The sequence below is a fragment of the Nothoprocta perdicaria genome, unplaced genomic scaffold, assembly GCF_003342845.1.
Source record: "Nothoprocta perdicaria isolate Ctin4 unplaced genomic scaffold, notPer1 scaffold_298, whole genome shotgun sequence".
Lineage (NCBI taxonomy): Eukaryota > Metazoa > Chordata > Aves > Tinamiformes > Tinamidae > Nothoprocta > Nothoprocta perdicaria.
The window spans coordinates 597650-621634 of record NW_020455530.1 but is presented as its reverse complement, the minus strand read 5'-3'; the positions used below and the strand labels follow the sequence as shown (position 1 = coordinate 621634).

The 23985-nt window shown below is 37.8% G+C and overlaps 1 protein-coding gene across 5 annotated transcripts in view; it reads right to left on the bottom strand.

Annotated features, from left to right (window-relative positions):
- GRIA4 (glutamate ionotropic receptor AMPA type subunit 4) overlaps window positions 1–23985 on the bottom strand; it is a 219435-nt gene that overhangs the window by 9190 nt on the left and 186260 nt on the right. For 3 of the 5 annotated variants that reach the window (XM_026041877.1, XM_026041873.1, XM_026041874.1), the window contains exon 14: window positions 996–1110. In XM_026041877.1, the coding sequence (XP_025897662.1) occupies window positions 996–1110 (115 nt within the window). Of the gene's footprint in view, window positions 1–995; window positions 1111–7992; window positions 8108–23985 lie in introns of all 5 variants that reach the window. The other 2 variants (XM_026041872.1, XM_026041876.1) reach the window with 1 other exon arrangement.

Genomic DNA, 23985 nt, shown 5'->3' with positions numbered 1-23985 from the left:
GTTGAGGCTTTCTGAGTTGTCATTTATAGGTACTCTGCGTGAGTGGGAACTGCAATTCTTCTTGACGGATTTTAATTCCTTTTCCGAAACCACTTGCCAGATAAAATGAAATGAGTCGGGCATGGAAGTTTGTTTTCCACTCTAATTTTACCCTTTAGCCAGCAGAGTAACTCTTTGGGCAAGTAGGGAGTACTCAGTCACTGCTTGTTGCGCTTCCTTTTCAGCTATGAACAGCATAATTCAGCATGGAGACAAAGGTACTAGAGAGAAACTGCACATTTCCAGACTATAGGGCTGGCACTAGTTGTGGTGCTTCTGAGTGATCAGAAACATAGCTACTTCTGGCCTGCTTGTCCTCAGGAGAAATAGAGAAGACTTCTCTCCCTGAAACCATGAGGAATACAGTTTGGGAGTGGACTCACGCAAATCCTGGGAGCTGTAAAAAGCCATTCATTATTGAAGTCTTTTACTTCAAAGTTCAGTTTAAGTCTTGCCTTACTCCTGAAGGAGACAAGGCCCTTCCTAAAGGGACTCGGGCATAGGCAGCCTAGGCACAGTGGGCAAATGGAACAGTTTCTATTAGAGTTTCTCCCTTTCTCAAAACATTTGGAGACAGCCATCTCCAAAAGGAGAAAGTGCGAAGGAAAGAGGTCAAGAAATTCTTAAGTAGTAAATGGGGAATGTACATCCTACCTAGAGGGGGAGAAACCAGCTAATCCACTTTGCCTCTGCCAAAACAAGACAACTGCTTCAAGACTTTTCTCCAGATGCCTTTAGCAAGTATGAGGTAAGTTATGATGATTTTAATCATCATAACAAGAAATAGTGCATCTTTAAATCAAAATGTGACCCCCATCAGTATTTACGGTAAGATGGGGGAGACTGATTCATTCCGTGTGTCTCCAGCTGCTTATTTTATTTCCATGTCATTTTGTTTACTACTCCCTTAACTGCTTTGTGAACACAATAGTAGGTCCCGAACTGCAGCGACTGACCTTACTTCCAGAGTCCTTGGGTCCACATTCACCTTTATCGTACCACCATTTGTTTTTCAGCTTGTCTAAGACGCCTGCCTCACTGAGTTTCAAAACGGCAAGGTTTACAGGAGTTCTTCACGTGGAAAATAACATAAATAACATTATATATGTTATTTTATGTTATTCAAGTAAAACTACATAGAATCGCATTGCAAAGTGACAGAGCAGAGGCCACAGTGGGTGCTATGTCATGTACTGTTGGCCCAGGTTTAGACAGACATACGACCGGGACCTGCTCCATCGCTTTAGGTAACAGGCACATACTGCTGGGGAAGATTTTTAAAAAAATAGTATGCAATTACTGTGAACCCAAAACTATTGGCTTAGACATATTAGCAACACAGTYTTCAGAAACATATAATGCAACCAGAGGCAAAACTTAGAAAACATATTAATTTGTGTTCCTTGACTTGGCTATAGCTATTTCATTTACTGCCCTCAAAATTATGCTGGCAAGTGAAATGAGCTCTTTTATGCAACTAAGCATAACCAAATGGCACAAATCTATAATCCTGAAGATCACCCACTGATGTCAATAGATCTGCATACAGAGAACTTACAGGGTGTTTTAATACTTTCATTCTCAGCTACGAAGAACGTGACAGTCAACAATTGAACATTATTTTCAAATTCAAAGCCTTTCTTTAAATCTCACTTATTTGAATAAATCTTTTAGGGGGGCAGACTACAATAAATTATTACTTGAAATATCTTATTTATGGTATTTGCTGAGGATGATGCAATTGAGATTGATGATGAAAACTAGTATTTTGCCTCAAAGTATGAGCTGCTGTGGTTTTACACTGAAGTTACTCAAACTTAATGAATAATCTCAGATTATTATGATAATATACCACTTCATGCAGCTGTAGCAGTTTTATTTTGTAGGAAGCTATGAAAAAAATAATGGACTTATTCTATGTATTTTCCACTTCAATTCATTTACCATCAAATTTTTAAAATGATATGTATCTAAATATGTATTTATGTGCAGGTGTGCATGAAAATGCATTATATATTAGAGAAAGAGGTAGCTTAATAGAAGCAGTGTGTGATATAGCGTAAATAATAGAGTAGTATATATAAATAGTATACTTAATAGAGTAGAGAATAATGCAAAAAAATAGTGAAGTTGGCTAAAACTTCTCAAATAATTATTACGAAAGAGAAGAGGGAGTTTGCATTTATCCTTTTAACTGGAAATCAGCAAAAGTTTATTTATAACATTTATATATTATTTATAATGTATTTGTGCATGTATATTTAATATACATATATACCAACTCCATAAACTTGTATCCTCCTATTAGAATCAAGGGTCCTGACTTTCAACACTTCTGAATTGCTCTTTGTATATATAAAAGGGTGGGATTCACCTCACCTCATTTGTTTCTCATGCAAGAGTTATGCTCCCAACTTTGGTTATCTCTCCAGACTTCCCTACAGTTAAAAGGAGGAGATAGATACCTCCAAAAGTTGATTTTGGATATCTATTTTAAGGAAGAGTGAATTGCGCACTGTCTCTTCATTTACTACTAAGGAAACCTAGGTGAAATGCTCAAATCACAATTTTTGATAACTACTGTTGGTTGAGAGGTTTCCCAGTTATGCTAAAATGATCTCTAAATACAGAAAATGCTTCCTTCACTTTACAAATATCACATATTGTATTCATATGGAATATGCTGCTTCTAGCATGAAAGATGCCTGTTTTTTTTTTATATTTTCCAGTATTTAAACTTACATTTTGTCTTCAGGCTTCCTGGCAGCAGGTTGTACAGGTTGAAAGTGGAATATGAGAGTCTCACAGCTGTGAAATTAATGGGTAGCAGTTTGGGATGCTGGCAAGTTGCCTGCCAATATGATCTTCTGTTTACTTCTAGCACAAGTGCGAAAATAACTTTGGGTATGTCATCATCTTTAGCAAGTCATGATTTGAATAGTACCACATCTCCTACTCCCGGCAGTGTAGTAGGACTGGTTATGAGCTAGCTAAGGGAAATCCAGATGCTGTTATGACACAGAAAATCTGTGGAGTTGTTGCAGATTAAATTGGCTGAAGTAATGTGATAATTATGACTCTATATGAACTATCAAGAATAGCAGCAAGGTGGGGCAAGGCAAGAAAGAGATRTTTCCTACTCTTTCACTTAATATTTCATTGTAAGGAGAATTTAGGCATATAAAGCCTGATATAAATGGAGATATTCTTGTCCTTGCTGCTGTAGTCCTTTTAACGTCATCTTCTCTGTATTCTCTCTGATTAGAAGCTCTTGGATTTTCCTTTGGGAAAAGCAACCAATTTCACACTTAGAGTTGCCAAACTATCTTCAATATATAACTGACGGCAGTGGTAGTGGCCAAGATAGATAAGGGAATTAGCATTCTTCACTGGAATACATCCAGTGATGTGTCTGAGGCCACAGTCTGTTATTTTTCCTTTTTGTTTTTGGAAATCTCTCCTGAATCAATGTCCTGCACAAGCTCACTAAAGCCTGCCATTTGTCTCCCCTGAGGTTTTATGAAGAGATCTAATTTATCCTTTTCATTTATAGTTATGCAGTTCTATCTGCCATGAGGAAAAAAACACTTTGAACTAAATTTAAAACTACTCTATGCTTTTGATTTTTTTTAATGATAGCCTCCAGACTGAAGGGGCTACAGAGCTGACAGATTTTTGCTTACACTTTTCAAAGTAATAACATATACACCTATGTTTACAATCATAAGTGACTGGTATAATGACTTTAGTGTATCTTGGACTTATTGGGGTTTTTTTGTTTGCTTTTTACATTTTAGTAGGAGACTTTCAACAGCTCCTATGGAAGTGGAATGTCCAAATTACCTTGGCTTTCTGTGCAAGTTACTTATTGAGGCATCTTTCTTTGAAAAACTCCTTTTCAAAGGCATCATTTTGACCRTTCCTGGCAGGAACTCAGAGACTGCAACCTGTTTCTACATTGTGTATACAATTGGTTGGTGAATAGTTTTACTGACTTAAAGGATGCAGGAGCTGTAAAAATACATAAAAGGCCTATAAAAAAAAAAACATAAAAAAGGCCTTTTTATCTGAGCAAGAGACATATTTAAACCACTTAAGATATGTACATGGTGTAAATCTAACATCTGGGATTAAATTTCCCATCAAGTTTCCTATCAACATGACAAAACAGATGTTTTCTTAAGTTGTTGAGTTACTCTTGTATTCAATATTTAGTGCTCACTTAAGTCTTCTACTGGAATAAAGCAGTGGTGTTCATGAAAGTCATTGCAGTTGTTCCAATATATAGCTGCTGAGAATCTGCCTTGTTCTAGATCCTTTCGACTCRAAGTAATGATACATGTAAGGAAAATGTTAACTAAAATTTCCCTTAGTATATGAAGAAGAATATATAAAGCCACAATGCAAAAATTTCTCCACTGAGCAGGAATAGGGATGTGTCCTAAGGTCCATGAGTGTGTAGCCTGACCTGGGCTCAGGGACAGTGCTCTTCTACCTTTTCATCATGTTATCAACCCTTTGATCCTTCTAGGGTTCTTGCTCATTTCCTCCTATCCTGTCTTCAGTAACTTGTTTTTAGCTGTCTTGGAAGGGCTTGTTTTTAACTGTCTTGTGCCTCCAATGCCAAAGAAATTGCAGTGTCCTGAAACAGCATGAGTAAAGTTCTGTCGTACCTGTGTACAGGACAATGAATGGGAGTTATAGCATKTAAATCACAGTGACTCTGAAACCTCTATCCAATTTTAGTAAATGAGAATTTTGAAAAAGAAGTCATGGTTATGCTTTAGGAGCATTTTCATTACTTCCTTTTGGCCAGGCTATTAATTAAAAGCAGGGTCAGTCTTATTTGCTGAATGCAAAAGAAGGAACACTGCATTCTCCTAAGAGCTGACAGCAGAATTTGAAGGAATGCTTCATCAGTACAGTTTCTTATTAACTCACATTCTTATAAAACATAATGGAATATAATGGCAGAAACTGTCTTTAATACCTTTAGATACATCCCATGAAATGATGACAATATACAGAGGAGGGAGGTAGTACTTTCAAAAGCACTCAGATGACTTAGAGACCTCAGTTTTATCATCAAATATAACTTAATTGCTTAGGTGACTAAACCACAGGGGCAGTCAGTGCCAGCTATAGAGGATAATACAGCCTTCCTGAGGGGAAGTGATAACTGCTGTTCATACAGGTTGATCTGTGAACTGCATTTCTCAATTATGGAAAATCTTTCTTTAAATTAGATGGAATGAACATAAAAGATGATCTTTTAAGATCAAATAATGGAGGTAGGAGAAACCTTGTTTGTTATAAAGTGATCCAAACCCTTAGAGAACTTTTGAGCTCTCATGAAACCCACTGATTACTGTACTACTCTGTAAGTAATGTAGGGTCATTCTGGGACTGGATTGTCATTTACTGAGCAGTGAACCTCAAATAGTAACAGCACAGATGATCARTTAGGTCTCAGGTGCTGTATTTCTTTTAGGAGAAGGGAGATGTTCTTACTTGTGACTGTAGGATACACTGTAATGCAGACTAGAGCTGCTGAGCTGCTAATAAAATTCATTTTTTTTTTTTTAATTTGTATGAATGAAAAAGTATGAGTTTGACATACTTAAAACTTGGTTCAGCACCTCTTGATGGCTGTAAGGTTTAAAGTGACAGTGTATTTCTCTATTATTTGATAGCACAAAAATGTAAAATATTAGAGCTCTACTGACTCAGTAGCAAAGGGTCTACTGACTTTAGTTGTTCATAGCACACAAGATTGATCTTGAAAAAGGAAATAGATTTTGTAGGTGATAAATGGCTTACAAACAGCAAAAAACAGATATCGCAGCAAATCATGAAGTGCTGCTTCTTTCCATAACATGACTGTCCTGTGAGCATGGGTAACAGAAGTGAGACTTTCCAGCAAGACTGGGCTTCCTACATAYATAAATTGTGCTCAATGCCAGGTAGTTCCTACTCAATTCTGTATGCCTGGTGAAGGGTGTGGTGAGAACAGACCTGATAAATCATCCCATCAGGCAGTTTATAGTCCTAGGACCTCAGGTTTAGCTCCACTGTGTCCCCTATCCTTTGCTAACACTCCCTTGACCACTATTTTCTACTGCAAACTAAACTCCTGCCAGGGTCACCTTTCTTTCATTTGCATTGGCAATGTATTCCCACATTCCTCCTGCATTCCTTCTGCATTCAGATCCTCCCTGATTCACCAGGGCTGCACTCCTTGCTTTTTTTCTGCCTTTTTTTTTTTTTTTTTTTTTTTCCCCAGTCCTTCTGTCTTCATCTCAAACCTGCTCCTTCAGTGACTCCTAGACATTTTCCCTGTTGTACCTGGTGGAAGCCTACCCTGCTCTCTCCTTTGCTCTCTCTTGTTCTTTTGTGACCCAAATCACCAGTGGCTGGCAATCTCGGAGAGTAAAGTAAAAGCACCCTTAGTCTGCTACCAAGCTTTCATTTCACATTTCAGCAAAAAAGGTTTGTGATGGGTGTATTTTAAGAAAATTGAGATATTTTAATTATGTGACTTTTTAAAAAAAGATTAAATAAAAAACTCCCCCCTACACATACACAATAATGACAAATTTCAGGGTTAGGTGGAGCATATAGAAATATAAGCATGGGAGTTTTTTTGGTTCACATGTCAACTTTTTTATGAGAAGTTGGTGTCTGCTCCACTTGTAAGTAAGTGCAATCAAGTATCATAAACCTGTGCACTTTGGAAGAGAAAGTAGAGACCATTTTTGAAACTGTGACTGCTGGCCAGCAGAGCAGTGGGGGAAAAATAGGTAGAACGGTAGGATCAAAGGCAAAGTGTAGAGGATCAGGACAGCAGTTCTGGGTAAGTGCAGAACAGCCCAAGGGAGGGTGCCTGAGGCCAGGACACAGCATGAAAGACCAGGAGGACTAGAGAAGGAGAGAAAACAGTACAAAAACTATATGTAGGCAATTATAAAGAAAGCTATATAAACTGCATATGACAAATCAGTTATGTTTAATTATCTATATCTAGATAGTTAGATATAGACTAGCTCTGTGCCTGCAGTTATCTGTGCAGGCRTATGTATATACAATCTCATATATATTATTCACACACAAGCACATAAATATACGTTAAACTATGCTGCCTGGCACTGAAGCKGTACATTTAATATCTTAATCCTCCCTGACTTCCACATCTTCCAAATCTTCCTTTCAGCACAAAGTAGCATTCCAAAAGGAAGTTGTTTTGAGGCAAAGAGGTATTGGCAGTGGCTACTTGGAAGAACTGGAAAAGATGGAAGAATTACAAGTCATTGCCACCCCACGCCTAAAATTTAGAGGTGACATGTCTGTGATATCTGCAAATACCATGGCAGAGAAAGATGAAACTTCTGAGCAATTCTTGCCTTGTAAAATTCTGATAAGTTCTGCTAAGGRATGAATTTAAGTTTCTGAGTAAGAGATAATAAAATGTTAATGTGGAGATATTTCAGCTGAAATTTGACCTCCTATTTTGGATACTCAGATAAAACTACAATTTCTACCAATATTGTTTGCATCATTTGTGAGTCCCTAAATCTTTACCATATACTAGACTGCAGGAGGAATCCATGCTGATATGCAAACTCTTCCTTTAATGTCACAGAAAATTATTTTGGATTGTACAATATAGCARAAAATTCATATTTGCTCCTAAAGATTTTAAGGTGCTTGTTTGAAGGCATCTGAGTTCTGGTGACAGATCTCATATCAGAGATTATTTACAAGTTTCCCTTGGTAAGTTTTAAAGAAAATGCAAATATTTTTGCTTTGACAGTAATTGCATACACCTAGGTTTTGACTGCAGATTCCAGCAGTGCTGCAGCACTGGTGAGGCTGTTCCATTGCAGGTAAAACCCCAGCAGATGCACCAATTACTTTACATACTGTTTACCCGCTTTTGGTGACATTGAGGCTAACCTTGGAGTCACCTCCCCCGCTGCCACATTCTCCTTTGTCGTACCACCATTTGTTTTTCAATTTGTCCAAGAGGCCTTGTTCATTCAGTTTTAAAACTGCGAGGTTAACAGCATTTCTTGAAACGATAAAACATATTTTGTAAGAAACTGCACAGCCGTTAAGATGTTAGAAGGAATGAGGACTTAAGCTGTTTATAAGCTTGATCCACATACTAAATAAACCTCTCATTTTCATATATTAAAGCCTTTGCCAGCACAAATAAATTTTGTTGCTTTCAAATGTGAAAAATGCATTTCTAGCATACAAATGACTTTTAGATTGGCTTGGCTTTTAGCAAGAAAATGTGATTCTATCAACCAACCAAAACAATCTTTACAAAATTATGATAAAATTCTGACTGGAATTATACATGAATTACATGGATTTATATGAATCTAAATTCAGAATAACTGCTCAGTGTGGGACTAGATCAATTTTTTAAGTGTATGGGAAAATATATTCCCATGTACTTAAAGAGGTAGGATGCAGATGACCAGTGCTAGACACTGCTAGTCGCTGTGCTGCAGAGTGACTCAAGACAAGCTATGGACTCAGGCTCCAAAACCAGCTCACACTGACTACAATGCTCTTTAGAGCCAGTAAACAGGAATCAATGTTCACTGAGGTGACTGAGCTCCTGCCAGTCTGAAGATTCACTGTCTGCTTTAGGTACATCCCTGCATTTGGGATGCAGTGTCTACAGGAGTCCCAYTCTTCTTGCACAGTAGTTCCATGGCTCAGCTGGAAGGCAAGACCATAGTTCTAGCTTAATCCCAGTAACCTTGGAAAGTGTCTCCCAGATACCAGGGTACCTGCTGTGGGAGAAGAAGGTAAAAGGTGAGGGACCATCTTTTTTGGAAACTTGGGCACAGCTGAGGCCACAGAAAGACCAACYCCAGCCTGTCCACTGGGTGCTAAGATACAAGTAGGTAGCTGGGGGATGTTGACTATTCCCTGGAGGTCTTCTTAGATTAAAGAAGAGTCTTGCCTTTATAGCTTTCTAGCAGCACAGAGGCTTAAGTGCTAACAGATTGCATGGGTGAATGTGAACACACAGAGGCCTGTATCTCATGGTTAGTACACTTTTTTTTTTCAGATGAAATATCAATCTGTCTCTCCAGATAGAGATTGGTTTTGAACCATTGCTGTTGCTTACACTGAATTTGAGACTCATCACTTCTGTACAAGCTCAAAGGTATCAGAGTTGCAATGAAACTCAGACAAGAGACACGTGGTCCTAGGATGGGGCTGCTTCTGCATTTGCTCAGAGATTATCATTTGGGTGTACAGAAAGCATTATGATTGTCTGGCAGAGGATGGATAGCATAGATCATTGTCAAAAAACAAATGTAACCCCAAACCTCTTGATTTATGTTAGGAAGTATGGTCACTGCTCATTTTAAAATTGGTTATTAACTAACCTGCTTTTATAATTTGCCAAGGAAGACATTTATGCTTCCTTCATCATTTATGTTTACGCTGCYGCCACCATTTTTCAAGAAAGCTTTGCACTTGCTTAAGCATACAGCTTACAGCTGTCTTACTATTAACAGCCTCACCAGCCCTACAAATTTAATTCATATATCCTAATGCTAYGTACATCAACATATATTCATAATAAATACTGTTTATAACTTTTTTGTGTTCTCAAAGGTCCCTGCTATGCCTATCAGAGGTAGGTTTCTGGTGAGCATCTACCCAGGCTTGCTTGTGGAGGTGGGGAAGGATATGGTGCAACAGTATCATATTTTTGAGGCACCATTTTGAGGTACCTCCAAGGAAGGGATAAGTATCTGTAAGGTCCTCTCAGAGTAATTACTGGTTTTGAGTGAAAACTTGAGGTTAATAAAGATGGGGATTCTCTCTCTGAATTTTGTTAGCGCTATTAAAAATCTGTCTGTTGGGACTGTGTAGGATTGGGCAAGAACAATATCTATCATGTATGTAATTGTATATTCCTCTAATCAGTTATGAAAGGATACAGTGYCCTCAAAAGTCAAGTGAAAAGAGAGATTCTGATAGAATAGACAGTGATAGACCTCTGCCAAAACATGCAGTGCCAGAAGTCACAGATCTTGTGAATCATCCTCTCTAGAGATGGCTGGTCATTGGACCCTGTAGGGTCTCTTCCAGATTTTAAAATGGATTTTTTTTTTCTCATTCACTAGGACAAGAATATTCTTTGAAGACAGATATAGACAGCAACATGTCACAATTTATGGAGCATTTCTTCCAACAGAGGGACACATTAACCCCGTTTATGGGCCAAGCGTCAATTTTAGGACATAGCTCCRTCGTCCAATAACAGCTTTTCATGGAACTTCTGCTGGGACTTAAACAGGTTTTTKATGGCTGGTCATGAAGCTTGGAAATTGTTTTTATGTAGAACTGACCTTACCTATGCTCACTGTAGTTACATTTATATCAGATTTTCAATATAGATAATGTAACTGCTTGCCTGTCCCTGAAATGGAAAATGAGTACTGTAKGCTTTAGCAGTAGAGATAACAGACTGCTCCTCATGGATAAGGCTTTAAAGGASATTTAGCAGCCAAGCTGACAAATGTAGTTTTATATAAGTGGTCTAATTATGGTTCACACTTCAGATGGAGAGGGGAAATAGCAAAATTGCAATGAAATTGTTCATTTGTCCTTTTTGTTCTCAGAAGCAATTGCTTTTGAACCAGCCATACTTAGTACAGACTTTTCCTAATTAGCCTTCTGTTTCAGGGACTGTGCTTTTGACTTTGTCCCATTCATGAATTCAACTGTGTGACCAGCTTTGACTCTTTACAGCCAAAATTTCCAGTATACTAAATGAATATATACCTAATATACCTGAGTAAGGACTTTGAGTCATAAATGGAAGACAATCTCAAAAACCCTATTTTTGACACTGCTCAGTATTATTTATTTTGAAAATCTCTGAACTATACAGATTGAGTCAGTTATTAAGTTAGTGACAGAACTCCTGCCTCTTTTAAGAGGAACTAAAGCAAGGTCTATCTTAATGCTACTGTGCATAATCATCATACGGAGTAGCAATAGCGTAAACCATCCTCTTTGGCAGTGCTACAGATGTTGGCAGAAATGATTAGTCCCTGAAAAATGAAGAGCATTTCAACAAATATCACTCTCAATTCAATGAGACACTTGAGCACATTCTTATTTTAAAGCAGATGGGTAGCCCTATCAATCAGTYTTTCTGTAAAAGCAGTTTCATACTATTTCCTCTAAGCTGTATTCTTTCAAGTATGAACACTGAATTCTTTTGAAGTAGAAAAAGTTCTTATGTTAAAATCCTAAGTAAGTTTATATTTGTTGCTTATCTTAATTTGGACAAAGATGTTTTTGATTTCTGTCTTCAGCACTGTAAATAGCTTTAGGCCTCAGAGTTTTTCAAGTTGTTCAAGATTTTTCAAGTTAATTATCTGACCTTTTTATCTGGCTATTCAGAGATGAATAAAAGCCAACTAGATAATTTTGTTTGACAATTAATTTTAAGTTTTCATGTTTAATTTGCATTTTGACAGGGATTTCTCGTTTTGCTAAAAGTTTGAATATATCTTTGAAAATGTTAAATAGTATCAAGGAAAAAATTCCTACTGCCTTTTAGAGAAGCTGCAGCTGGTTGATAGTAATCATAGAATAATAAATAAGGAAACCCATTCATGAGAGGGTTATTTAGCTGGGCTATTAGCCATATCCATAGACAGTTTCACAGCACAATAGAGAAATGGAAATAAAAAGGATGAAAAAATAAATGTGGATTTAAGCTGCAACTATTGTTCTGAAATTAAACTGTATTGTTTATAAATGTAACACATTATTGTCTTCATCATGTCTAGTAGGCCATGTAAAAACGAGTTAGTTTCACACTGCTTTCTCTGTTGTTTTGTTATCCAAGTCCACTCCAACATACGGRCATAAGTAACTTCCTTCTGGTCAGCAAAACACAGAGAACCTATGCTCAGTATTGCTTTGTCTTGCACATGGAAATGTTATAATTGAGATTCTGATAGGTGTAATGGTGACTATGTTGAAAATTATATGCCTGAGATCTCAGAGCCAGAATAATCATTCATATTCACTCTAGGGAGTGATTCATTCTGGCACAGAGGAAGGTATTTTGGAATTGAGTACAAATGGCAGAAAGTGCTCTTCCATCACTAAAACATAAGATTGAATCTCCAATTACACACTTAGGTAGAACTCCAACTGAAGAACAGTTTGTTCCTCAATAAAGGAATTCAATGCTTAACAAGAGTAGGGATTTAGTAGTAGAAAGCAGGCAAATACTTGAATATGTGCCTCTTAGTCCTTGCTTCCACTGTACAATTTTGAATTTTCTATTACTCAGAAGAAAATGGAATCCTTGGATGTGATCATCAAGCCACTTTAGCCAAAACTGCAGCCCTGTACATCAGAGTAATTCTTCTCTTTCTTATATGAGCACATGGAAAATGATTTTAATGTATGGTTCACATCTGTTTTAAAATTGCCTAGAGAATTACAGGATGAAAAATCTGATGAGAATTAAATCATTCTTATTCAGTTAAATTCACTTCCCATATGCCCATGGATAAATAGTAATAGGCAGTTCTAAATATTAATCAATATCACCATTTTCTTAAGACCCTATTTGTGCCAGCAACAAATATAACTTCAAAGTTAGCAAGACATAAAACCAAACAGACAAGTAGACAGTCCGTTGCAAAATCACATCTATGATTTCACACTGGGATAACTCATGTATTATCTACAGGCATACTAGCAGGATACTAGCACAAAGCTCACAGAAGTCAGGAGTATGGTTTGCTTTGACTSCCAGTGAGTTTTGGATCATAATAACGGCTAACAGACAACACATCTGTTGAACCTGAAGTCAGCACAAAGCAGTGAGAGACATTCAGAAGTGGAGCTTCTCGAGAGGGTCCAGAGAAGGGCAACCAGGATGATTAAGGGAATGGAACATCTCTCGTATGAAGAGAGGCTGAGTGAGCTGGGCCTGTTTTCTCTGGAGAAGAGACGGCTCAGAGGGGATATGATYAATATGTATAAGTTCAGGAAGGGAGAATGCAGGGAGGAAGGGGACARGCTGTTYTCACTGGTGGCCAGGGATAGGACGAGGGGTAATGGCCACAAGCTGAAGCACAAGAAGTTCCGTCTCCAGGTGAGGAGCAACTTCTTCACTGTTAGGGTGACAGAGCAGTGGAACAGGCTGCCCAGGGAGGTTGTGGAGTCTCCTTCTCTGGAGGTCTTCAAAACCCGCCTGGATGCCACCCTGTGCCACATGCTSTAGGTGTGCCTGCTTGAGCAGGAAGGTTGGACTAGATGATCTCTAGAGGTCCCTTCCAACCTTAAATATTCTGTGATTCTGTGATTCAGCAAAGGACCAGATCACTATTGCATACAGCATTGTGATACCTAAGTGCTAATTAAGTGATTGATTGCAGGAAGGGAATTCACAAAACTGGTAAAGACACAGAAAGGTTTCTATACCAAGTGAGAATATGGCAGAAACTCAGGATAAGAATCACAGTAGCCAATATCATGGACACTGCTGGAAATCTGAGGCAGCCATAGGGGATCCATAAGGGAAGAGCAAGGGAGGAGGCATGAACTAATGCATTACTTTGAACATCTATTTCAGGGTTGCAACTAAGCATCTCCACGAAACCAAAAGCTAAAGTATGAAATGCACCTTGTAGAACGAGATCTAGCCTGTGTATTCATACTGATAGTCTAGTATTTAGAGCACTCATATATACAATAGGTAGAAAAGGCCCTCTCCAGACTGACTAGGCTTGAACAAAATGTCCACAGCCTCAACCAGAGCTGCTCTTCATCTAATTCTTTCAGCTCCCAAAATGTTGCATTCCTGGAGGAACAGCAATTCAATAGGGTGGATGGAAAACATTACCGTTCAGAGTCACTTACTGCAAAAGATACTTCCCCTAGATGTAACCAGAAGATCAATAATCAGCATTGACGAGAAGGTCAGCCGTTTGAGGCAGGTGATCTTTGCCTTCTATTAGGCCCTGGTGAGTGGACACATTGGAATGCTGTGTCCAGTGCTGGGCTGCCCAGAACAAAAAAGACATCCTGGAGAGAGTGCAGCAAAGGCCACAATTGTGATTAAGGGACTGGAGCATGTCTCATATGAACAGAAGCTGAGAGAGCTGGGATTGTTCAGCCTGGAGAAGATGAAGCTCAGGGGGATCTTACAAATGCATATAAACATGTGATGGGAGGGTATAAGTAAAATGGAGGCAGATTCATCTCATAGTACTCAATGACAGGATGAGAGGCAATGGACACGCGTGAAATCCCCTCTGAACATAAGCAACACTTTTTACTATGAGAGGGGGTTGAATGCTGGAGCAGGTTCTCCAGAGATTTTGTGGACTCTCTGTTCTCAGAAACATTCAAAACTCAGCTTGACAYGGTACCAGGCAATCTGCTGCAGCTGACTCTGCTAGAGCAAGGGGTAGAACTAGATGATCTCCAGAGGTCCCTTACAACCTCAGTGATTTTACAACAACTGGAGATGTACTTTCCCATAAAAGGAGTGTTCTGGATCAAACTGTGCCTTCCTGGGTGACAGGGCTAACCAAAGTGCTGCCATGCAAGAGGCAGGCAATCAGCGCTCTGATGCACACTGAATGCAATTCAGAGAATGCAATTCAGAGTAGTCAGCCTTGGTCTGAGCAAAACCAGCAAAGGAGACTTCTACCRTTTAGATTTTCCTGAATCTTTTTGCTGAATTTAGGTGCATAAATTCTGTGTTACTTGCATTTCGGACACCAAAATACTCTGCTAATTTTTGGACAGATTCTTGGTGAAATTCAGCCTTCATTTTAACAGATGGCAGCACTGCCATTTCACTGCTTGTGACTGTTTCTGGGATCTTGCTCATCTCAAACAATGAACAAGTGGCATGTGCAAAAATAAAATGAGTTACCAGACTTTGCATACGCAGAGAAAGCTTCATATAAAGCACAGCCTTACAGTGCAGCAGACCAATCTAAGACTGCTGCTGCTACCACAGAAGATTCTAAAGGCAAAGCAGAGTCCCTGACCATTTAAAGATCTTTTTTTTTCCACAGGAATTTGATATGTGACATCACAGCACTTGATCATATAGAGGAATGCCACCTCTGATGAAGCCTAGATTCTTTGAACTCACAGCAAACTTCAGACAAATAGTAGAATTTTGAATTATCAAAGCCCCACAGACAGTTCACGTATSACCAACAGGAGAAACACCAGTTTTTCACTTCAGTGAAATTCTTGATTATTTTTTCTAGTGAAAAATTTTGTGCAAGTCCTCAATGGCTGGCAGTGAGGATCAACAGCTAACAGATCACATAGGGAAGCAAAGCAATGGATGCAGTTGTAGACCAAGAGGAGGACTTCACTGAAGCAACATGATTCCTCAAGTTCACCCTTCACTACGTAGGTACCAAGTCAGACAGTTGTGCTACCAAGTGCATCTTGGGAGTTAATGATATGCCCAAGCTCTGCCTCAGGCAACTCAAAGAATATTAGATGGCTCTTAACTGACTCTCTTCATAACCACCTGCCCACACAGCCACGCCAAAATAATCCTTTTGCCACACCTGCAGCAGGTTCCTGGGATTAGCAGGATAAAATAAAGAGACAGAGAGGGGTTGTTGAAGACAAGTTCAGTGACCTCATTTCAATGATGTAAATCACAACTACTCCTTTATTATCTAGTCTGTATAAAGCCCCGGTAGCTCGGGAACAGGAGGCCACAGCTTCTCTCACCATAAAATCCAGTGTTTCCCAGATGAAGCTGAGAAGCTGCCTCAGATAAATTTAGAGAAATAAGAGCTTCTGCATTTTTATAGCTTGTTCAAAGGATTTTGAACAGGAAAAATTAAAATGCAACCTTGCCAAACGAACCAAAAAAAAAGTCCATTTTCTGAGCAGTATATTTTAATGAACTTTTGAAAAGTACTGATGGTGGTTTGTAATTCTACACATATAAATGCACTGCAACTGAAGAGCGTTTGACAACTCATCAAGAGAAATTAAGTATAAAGCTGCAAGCCCTGGCTGAATRTATTTAATAAATTAGGAATGAAACAAGCACTCCTTTAATGATTAAGATGTAGCCAAAGCTTACATCATTTCTATACTCAGAAGACTTGAAGGATCAATAATGCAAATATTAAAAAGAGATCTAAATGCAAGAGCATTCTTACAAGAAAAACAATCAAAAGTTTAAAACAAAGTGCTAACTTGGAAATCATGTCTTTTTAAACACATTACAAATATTATAGGATTTTAAAAATGGAATTTATAAAGATTTGCATGCTATTGGTATGTCTGTGAAGAAGCTGCAATCAAATGCTGAAGCATAGTATATATTTTATATATATATAKAGATATATATATAGATATATCAAGAGGGTTTTACATTTAGCTGGTAGTTCAAACAAAAATAGAGTCCCTGGCACTTACTCTAATAGGTTGCCCCATATTTATATTCTACAGAAAACTATCAATGTTCAAGCTGTGAGCTTCCACAACATTACTAGCTATTCTGCAGTGGGCTATCTCAGGCCCTTCTGCTATTCTTATATTGCTATACACATATTTATTGGAGATGAATGGTATAGGATAAACGGAGGATRACACAGGAGACAGGTTGTGTTCTTTTGCCTTCATGCTGCATTAGAAGTAAATATTTCTAAATGTTATTTAAAGACCCATTATTAATTTGCATTTTGATCAGCTCTATCAAATATATCTCAAAATATTTTACCAACACTAGGAATTAAGTGTCTTTTTAAGAGTGTTATCTTTTATTTAGTGGTGAATAATTAAAAGTAGAGCTCCAAAACTTTCCATTTGTCTCTAATTAAAATAAGTACATCGCCCTTCATTTAGCCATCTAAATTAGACCATTGATTACTAGAGGCAGGGAGTCTTTACAGCTCCCCTGTATAGCCTGAGTATGCAGCTCAGTTACTCGAACTGTGTTTTGTAAACAAATATGAGCAAAATTCTGACACCTTGAGGATCAGCGGGCGTTCCAATTAATGGGAGACCCACTGCTGCTCCAAAAAGGCATGCCTTCTTTGAGTTCAAGGAAGTTCTGAAAATTTATGCCAGCTAGAACTCTGCTGACTATAGTTTGAAATATTTACATATATTGAAAGATCTCTTGCAGCAAGCTATTCCAATTAGAGTATGCAAAAGCTTCTTGGCACAAGCAATCCAATATATATTTTGCTTAGGTAAAATGAAACAGCAGTTGACCTTCTAAAGCAACTCAGCTTTATGCAAAGCTTTGCTGTTAAAAAAAAAAAAAAAAAAAAAAAGAGAAAAAAAAGAATGTGCCCAGGTTTATTGGTTCTATAAATGTCCTTTAGTAAAAGCAGAAATACTAGTTTTTCTGAACTATGACCTATTCTAAATTTGGTTAGCAACAACCTAATCCTCAGTTGAATAATGCTACTTTTCAAAAGTAGATTTTTTTTTCTTGCTGGTTCCAATATAAACAGGATTATGTCAACAGGCCGCTGTCATTGAGTACCTGCAGCTGAAAATAGTCTTTTTAAAGGCTTGAGTGAGATTTTTTGAAACTAATTTAGCACTGGWATAACTCTGTTTCCACACTCAAGGTATTTCCCTATGCATAGACTTAGCCCAGTGCTGACCGTTTTGAAACTCTTATCTAAGGAGCATAAAGAATCCAGAGCTCTTTATTTAAATTATACATTTTATGTTACTGAAAGAATTAAGTTATTAATTTAAAATATTAATTCAGTAAAATAAACATTTATTAATATATGCCCTCAAACTGTCTAAAGTATTATTTCAGATGGGGCAATATTCATCTCTGGCATGGCCTGAGATGACCAAATGTGATGGACCTTTTATACTCCCAGTAGAGCAACCCTCTCCTCATGGCCTGGTTCCAGGAAAGTGTCTGGATTCTGTTTCACCTGTTACTGCCTCCCCAGTAACTCCTAAAATGAAGGTCCCTCAACTGAGAGAAAAAAAAAGGGCATTGACAAGAAAAGGTAAGAGGTTCATGACTTTTTTTTTTAATGTGCATAACTTGATTTCAGTAAGATTTAAAATATTACTCATCATTGCTGATGCTGGTCAGTAGATCTAAATGTATTTTACGTAATAGCTTAGACATATTCATTTGGAATTTTAGATTTATGCTTCTGAATGTTTCAGAGCTCCCATTTTCCAGAATAAGCCCAGACAGTATCCCTTGTGGACACAATCCAGTGCTCCTTAAATAGAATTAAGGTGCAGTACTTTAGAGCTTAGAAAGTTTTTCCTTCTTATGTCCATCTCTGTCAGACTGATATCACTCGGATATTTTTCTATAGCCCATCAAGAATTCAGACTCTGACCACCTTATGCAGAGGAAAATTTTGGTACAACTGAAATCTTCCAACACAGTGCAGGTGGCAACTGCTTTAGTAGCTTCTAGTTTTTCACTCCATTCAAAACATCTCAGCAGTGGCAGAAATGCTGTGCCTCAGATTAAGCATTTAACAGCATTAATCCCCATCGTGCATGCTGTTTCTGCCGCAGTCCAGTCCTGGGCTGAAACATCTGTCCCCAGAAAAAAATGCTATTGTGGCTTCTAGAAACAATCAGAATTCATTGCTGGCTCTCAGCAAACGTCATGTTGGTGTCTCGGTAAAACTTAAGTTTTCCATTTCCTAACTAGTCCTGTTTCTACATAACTGTACGCTTGGCATGCAATATAACAAAACCAAGACCTTTCTTCATATCATTGTGTACAGTCTCTGGCATTTTCTAAAGATTTGTTTAAATTTGAGGATGTTGGAAAAGACTGCTGAGAGTTCAACTTTCACTTATATCAGACTGTATCTCACCCTTTAACAATACATTCTTTTAAGATGTAGAAGAGGCATATATTTGATTTGAAATGCTGTTTCCTGATATTCTAGTCCTTGTGCTATGTTGCTGTATCTTCTTCCCTGCAAACAGTGAGACCTTTATAAAAAACTGTTTAGTTTAAGATGTTAGTTTAAGAAACGACTATCTATCTTGATTGATGTGTAGCATACAGTTTTTTTTATAAATAAATAATTTGCACATTGACATTTCTCTGGCAAATGTCAAAGGCTTTTCAATAGCAGGCCTCATAGGAAATGAGCAGATTGAGAAAATCTAACAAATCAAGATAATATTGTTTACTCCAGTAGGGCAGTGTCTAAGAGAAATAAAAGATGACTGTGARACTTTTTACATTTGTGGAATACTGTTTCAGTTTTGTGTCTGTGGATTGACCTAATATTCAGAATTTCAACTATGTTAATAAGACAAATTATAGATGAGTTATACTGTTATCTTTCAATTGGAGATGGAAAAGAAAGTTGCATATGAAAGTTAAGATTTCCCTTTTCAAAAATAGCTTTACAATGTTTACTACAGATGATTGGGCAGATAAAACTCATAACAAGCTCACATGAGTCAATATTTATGGAAAATAGTTTTCATTTTACATTAGTTTAAACAGACAATAATTGCTATAACATTTATTTATCACTATTTTTGATAAACTGGATTCAAGAGAACACTACTCTGTAGTTGGTGAAAGAAGTCCTCTGTCCTAGCTAATGTTTCTGAGATGTCTTAAAAAGAAAATCCAAGCAAATTGAGATGTGTTTAACTACTTTCAAGATGGCAGAGACATTAACAAGTCACAATGAAAAGGGTGATGGGGAGAAACAACAAGAAGCCCTCCTGGAAAAAAAAATGAACTTACTGCTGTTACTACTCTCAAGAATTTGAGAAGCAGACAGATTCAGTGGAATTTCTTAAATGATATTTTAGGAACCAAAGCTATTATTTTCTTTAGCTGTTTCTAATGAACACCAATCTTTTACTTATTTGATTTGACTTTCAGCCAGTCAGCTCTCACTAAATTCCCAGTCTTACTTTAATAAGAAAGAAGAATGAAATGACTGCAAAGTCAAATACCATTAACATTCTGTATGGTACTGAAAACACTGTAATATTAGCTCTCTGTTCATCCATTATTTTTTTTCTAATGCTGAAGAAAAAGCCCTTTCCCTCACATGGGAAAAGTATAGGGCAAAAATGCAGTTTGCTTGTAAGTTAATTAATTTATTGACATCARTGTCCACAGAGGTATTAACATAACATGGCCACTGTGTCAAAAACAATTGGTGACACTGAGAAATCAACACAGGTGCCTGATTTTTATGGTTGCCAGAAATGGACCATTAACTAATAAGAAGAGAATGGCTGATACACCCTTTTCAGAGTTAAAATTAGACTTAGAAGAGGCAAGAGAGATTACCACATTGCTACATTTTTTTTTTCTGGAACTACATATTGATGTTCTTTTGGCGAAAAGGATTAGAAAGCCATCAATAAATGGAAAGATCTCTACTAACAGATAGTTTCTTAATTTTTGGTCTAATTATTAAGCCAGACTTTGAAGTCTATTATTTTAATTAGAATCAGGGACTGAGAGAAACAGAAAGGGTCCATTCCCCAAGTGGGAACTGAAGYTGCAACTGCAATGCAAACAATAAATAACTTGAGCAATAACTCAGCATAACTTGAGCCTGACTGAAATGCTGGCTTGTGTTTTGCCTAATGGCAGATCAATACCATACAAATGAAGCAATTACAGTTGTGTCATATAAAGACTTATTTGGTTAGCAGCCAAAATGTGGATTAGTTGGAAGAGTTCCTAGGACTTTCTGTCAGAATATTATCACAGAAGTTAATGAGGAAGATCTGATAGACTGAGACAAACATAAATGGTGCCAGCAACTAGACGAGATGGTTGGTCCAATATCTGTGTTCTGATAATTAAAATGCCCTGAAGCCAACTGAACATCAGTCCAAGATCAGGTGAAATTATCAGACAAGGGCAATCCAATCCCTCTGGCAACCAGCTATGTAATGCTACTGCCATTGGCACAGCCATGTACATTGCAGAAAATGCAAGTGCACCAGTACTAGTACCAGATAGAGCTAAGCACAAACACAAGCAACGAGACAATAGAGAAAACAAAAGATATGGAGATTCAAGTAGGAGGCAATTGGGTCCATTGGCAATGGAGATTTCTTCCAATGCTTCCTAAGAGGAAGAGAGAATACCATCTGGTCGTTAGACTATGTTTAAGAACCCATTAGTTGAGGTTACATTCTCCCTATTATCTTGTCTCCAGAACAGTCTCTTTGATCAAAGACACTGAGAAGTCTATTGTGGGGTTGATTTTGAGTCACACAACTCCATGGATTTTTAATAATAATTCAAACAGCTGAAATAGGAAAGGACTTCACATATTCAGCGCACTGTAAACATTAGGTTATTAATCTTCACTGTATCCCTCTGAGGTTGATGGGCAATTGTCATTACCCTCAATTTGCAAAGGTTAAATCAAAGTCAGAAGGTGAAGAGACTTCCTTCAAGACTCCCAGGAAATCAGAAAGAGGATCATAATTAATCTTATCAGTTCGAGATTGCAAGATTCCAGTCTTGCACTCAGTTAACTATATTTCTTTGACTCAGAAATTTCTGGGCCTTTTTAGGCAACTGTTCAATCTGACTTCAGCATTTAGTCTTCTGACCTCGCTATGAGATTTCACKTATTAGTGATAGGTTAAGCTTAATCATACACACAAATTCTTTCAGCTCAGTGTTTAAATGTAAGATGTTCCTGATTTTCCTGCATAAGTTCCTTCCATGGTGAGAGCCAGCCTGAGTGGTCTGCCTCACACAATCAGAGAACAATTCCCTCCTTGACCCTTAGGGTCCACTCATCCAGCAACYATAGGAGGCCACTTGGGAAGTTAAGGTCTTAACATGAGCCTAGTTTCAACTTCAGCTCATTCCCTTGACCACTTTGCAAACTATTGTGAAGGGCCTGGTTCCATCTCTTTCATATCTTACCTATAGGCACTGAGGAGCAGCTGTTAGATACTCCTGAAGCCACCTCTTTTGCAGGCTGAACAAAACCCAAGGTTCCCCAGCCTCTCCTCTCACGGTAAATGCCTTAGCTCCCAACTGCCCTGAYGGCCCTCCATTGAAATAGCTTCTTTATTGACCTAGGACTATTGACTTAGGAAGGGCAAAAGAAGATTTAATATTCTAGATGTGGCATAACTATTTGTAATTATTTTATTTGATGTCATTATACCTTCTCTTGCAGCCCACAAACAGGATGACCCAATAGCACTCTAACTGGAAGCAATCTTGGAAAATTGCCCATTGTCCGAAAGAGATGCAGAAAGCAGCAGCTTGTTTGTTTAGCTGTCACAGGAACATATCTTCAGTCCTCAGGAAACTATKAAGTTTCTGCTTACTTTTAACCGTACTTCCATAGCCTGACTTGACAATATTCAACTCTGCACAAGTAGAATTAATTGCCAAGTGTTTATGAAGATTTGAAACAAAAAAAAACCCCACCTCATTAACAGGTAAGGTCAAAATATAATTAAAATACTAATTTTATTGATAAAAATCTGAGGCGATAGATCTCACAGAGTGCAGAAAAACTAAATGTAGGCTTTTTTCCACAGCTTTGCACATAGAGGGACATAATCCTCTAATTAATACCAATAAAGAGCTGACTCTCAGGCTACATCCTGGTGTTTACACTGGTTTGTGTAACAGTAAAAACTTTTCTGGCACATTTCAAGTTCAAAAAGTCTGAAAATATAGAGATACAGAGAATTGTCCATGTGACAAGAATTTTGGCAACTGGAATTTGAATCATATGACTTAACCACAAAAAGCTGAGATATTTTCTAGGAAGTAACTCTCAGATTTCCATCCAGGTCCACAGATTTTTTTTCTGTAGACCTAGAGCTTTCAGACCCAAAATAGACCTGAATCATGCAAAGGACACCACCTGAAGTTTTATAAAAATAATTTCCACATTGCTGTGTGCAAAATTAGGTGCCTAAATCCATATTGAGAGAACTAAAGATCTTTTTAATTGTAAGAACCACATTTAAGACAACCATGGCTGCAAATTTTGGCTTCGCTAAATTGAAACAAAGAAGCAACAGACTGGAATGAGCCTAACGTAATCATGTAGGCAGAATACCTCTTATGGAGGTAACAGATGTCCAGAGACCTCTCACCTGCAGGCCTCACCCTCTCCCTCATGCTAGGAATGAAGGACATAGGAAAGCCGTTCTTCTGTCACACAGATGTTAAACAGGAGCTAAATCCTTTCACTGTTTTGATTAAATTCTTACTCAGGGATGTAATTGGGAGGGGAAGAAGTGAGGAAGGTAGAATAGTGAGAGCAAGGCTTCTCTCTATAAAAATACAGAGAGACCTGAGAAAAAGTATTCTAAATATGGCTATGAAAAAAAAATACGAAACAAATGCCCAACTTGAACAGTATAGACCAGTTCAAAGAAAAAAAAAAATTAACAACTCACCCTTTTTATCACACAAACTTTTAAATTCACTTCATTTACCTAGATGCACCTATGGACATTTTTATCTGGAACCAGGGCATTATTTTGAACATTTTGCTGAGGCACAGGAATAGCACCATTTTAAAAGTGTCATGGCAAGATACAGAATAGCTTGAATAATAGGCAGAAACAGCACAAGAAGCTGGTGGCTAAGCTGGATGTCAATCCTTAGCCTTCCAGATTTTGTTTTGTGCTTTTTTAAAGGAACATCTTTTCGTTCTGCATCCCGGGGAGTTTATTCCCACCATAAAGTGTACCCTGGGACAGAACACAATAGTCTAAGATACTGGTCCAATGAGAAACAAACTTTTTTTTCATCCAGATTTGGGTTGGAACTTCTCATAAGAAGCAGAGCTGTGTAGAAAACACAAAATGATCTTTTTTTTTTTTTTTTTTTGTCTCTCAGGAATCTATCTGGTACTTACTGTCTTTTGCAAGTGGATGGTTCTGCAA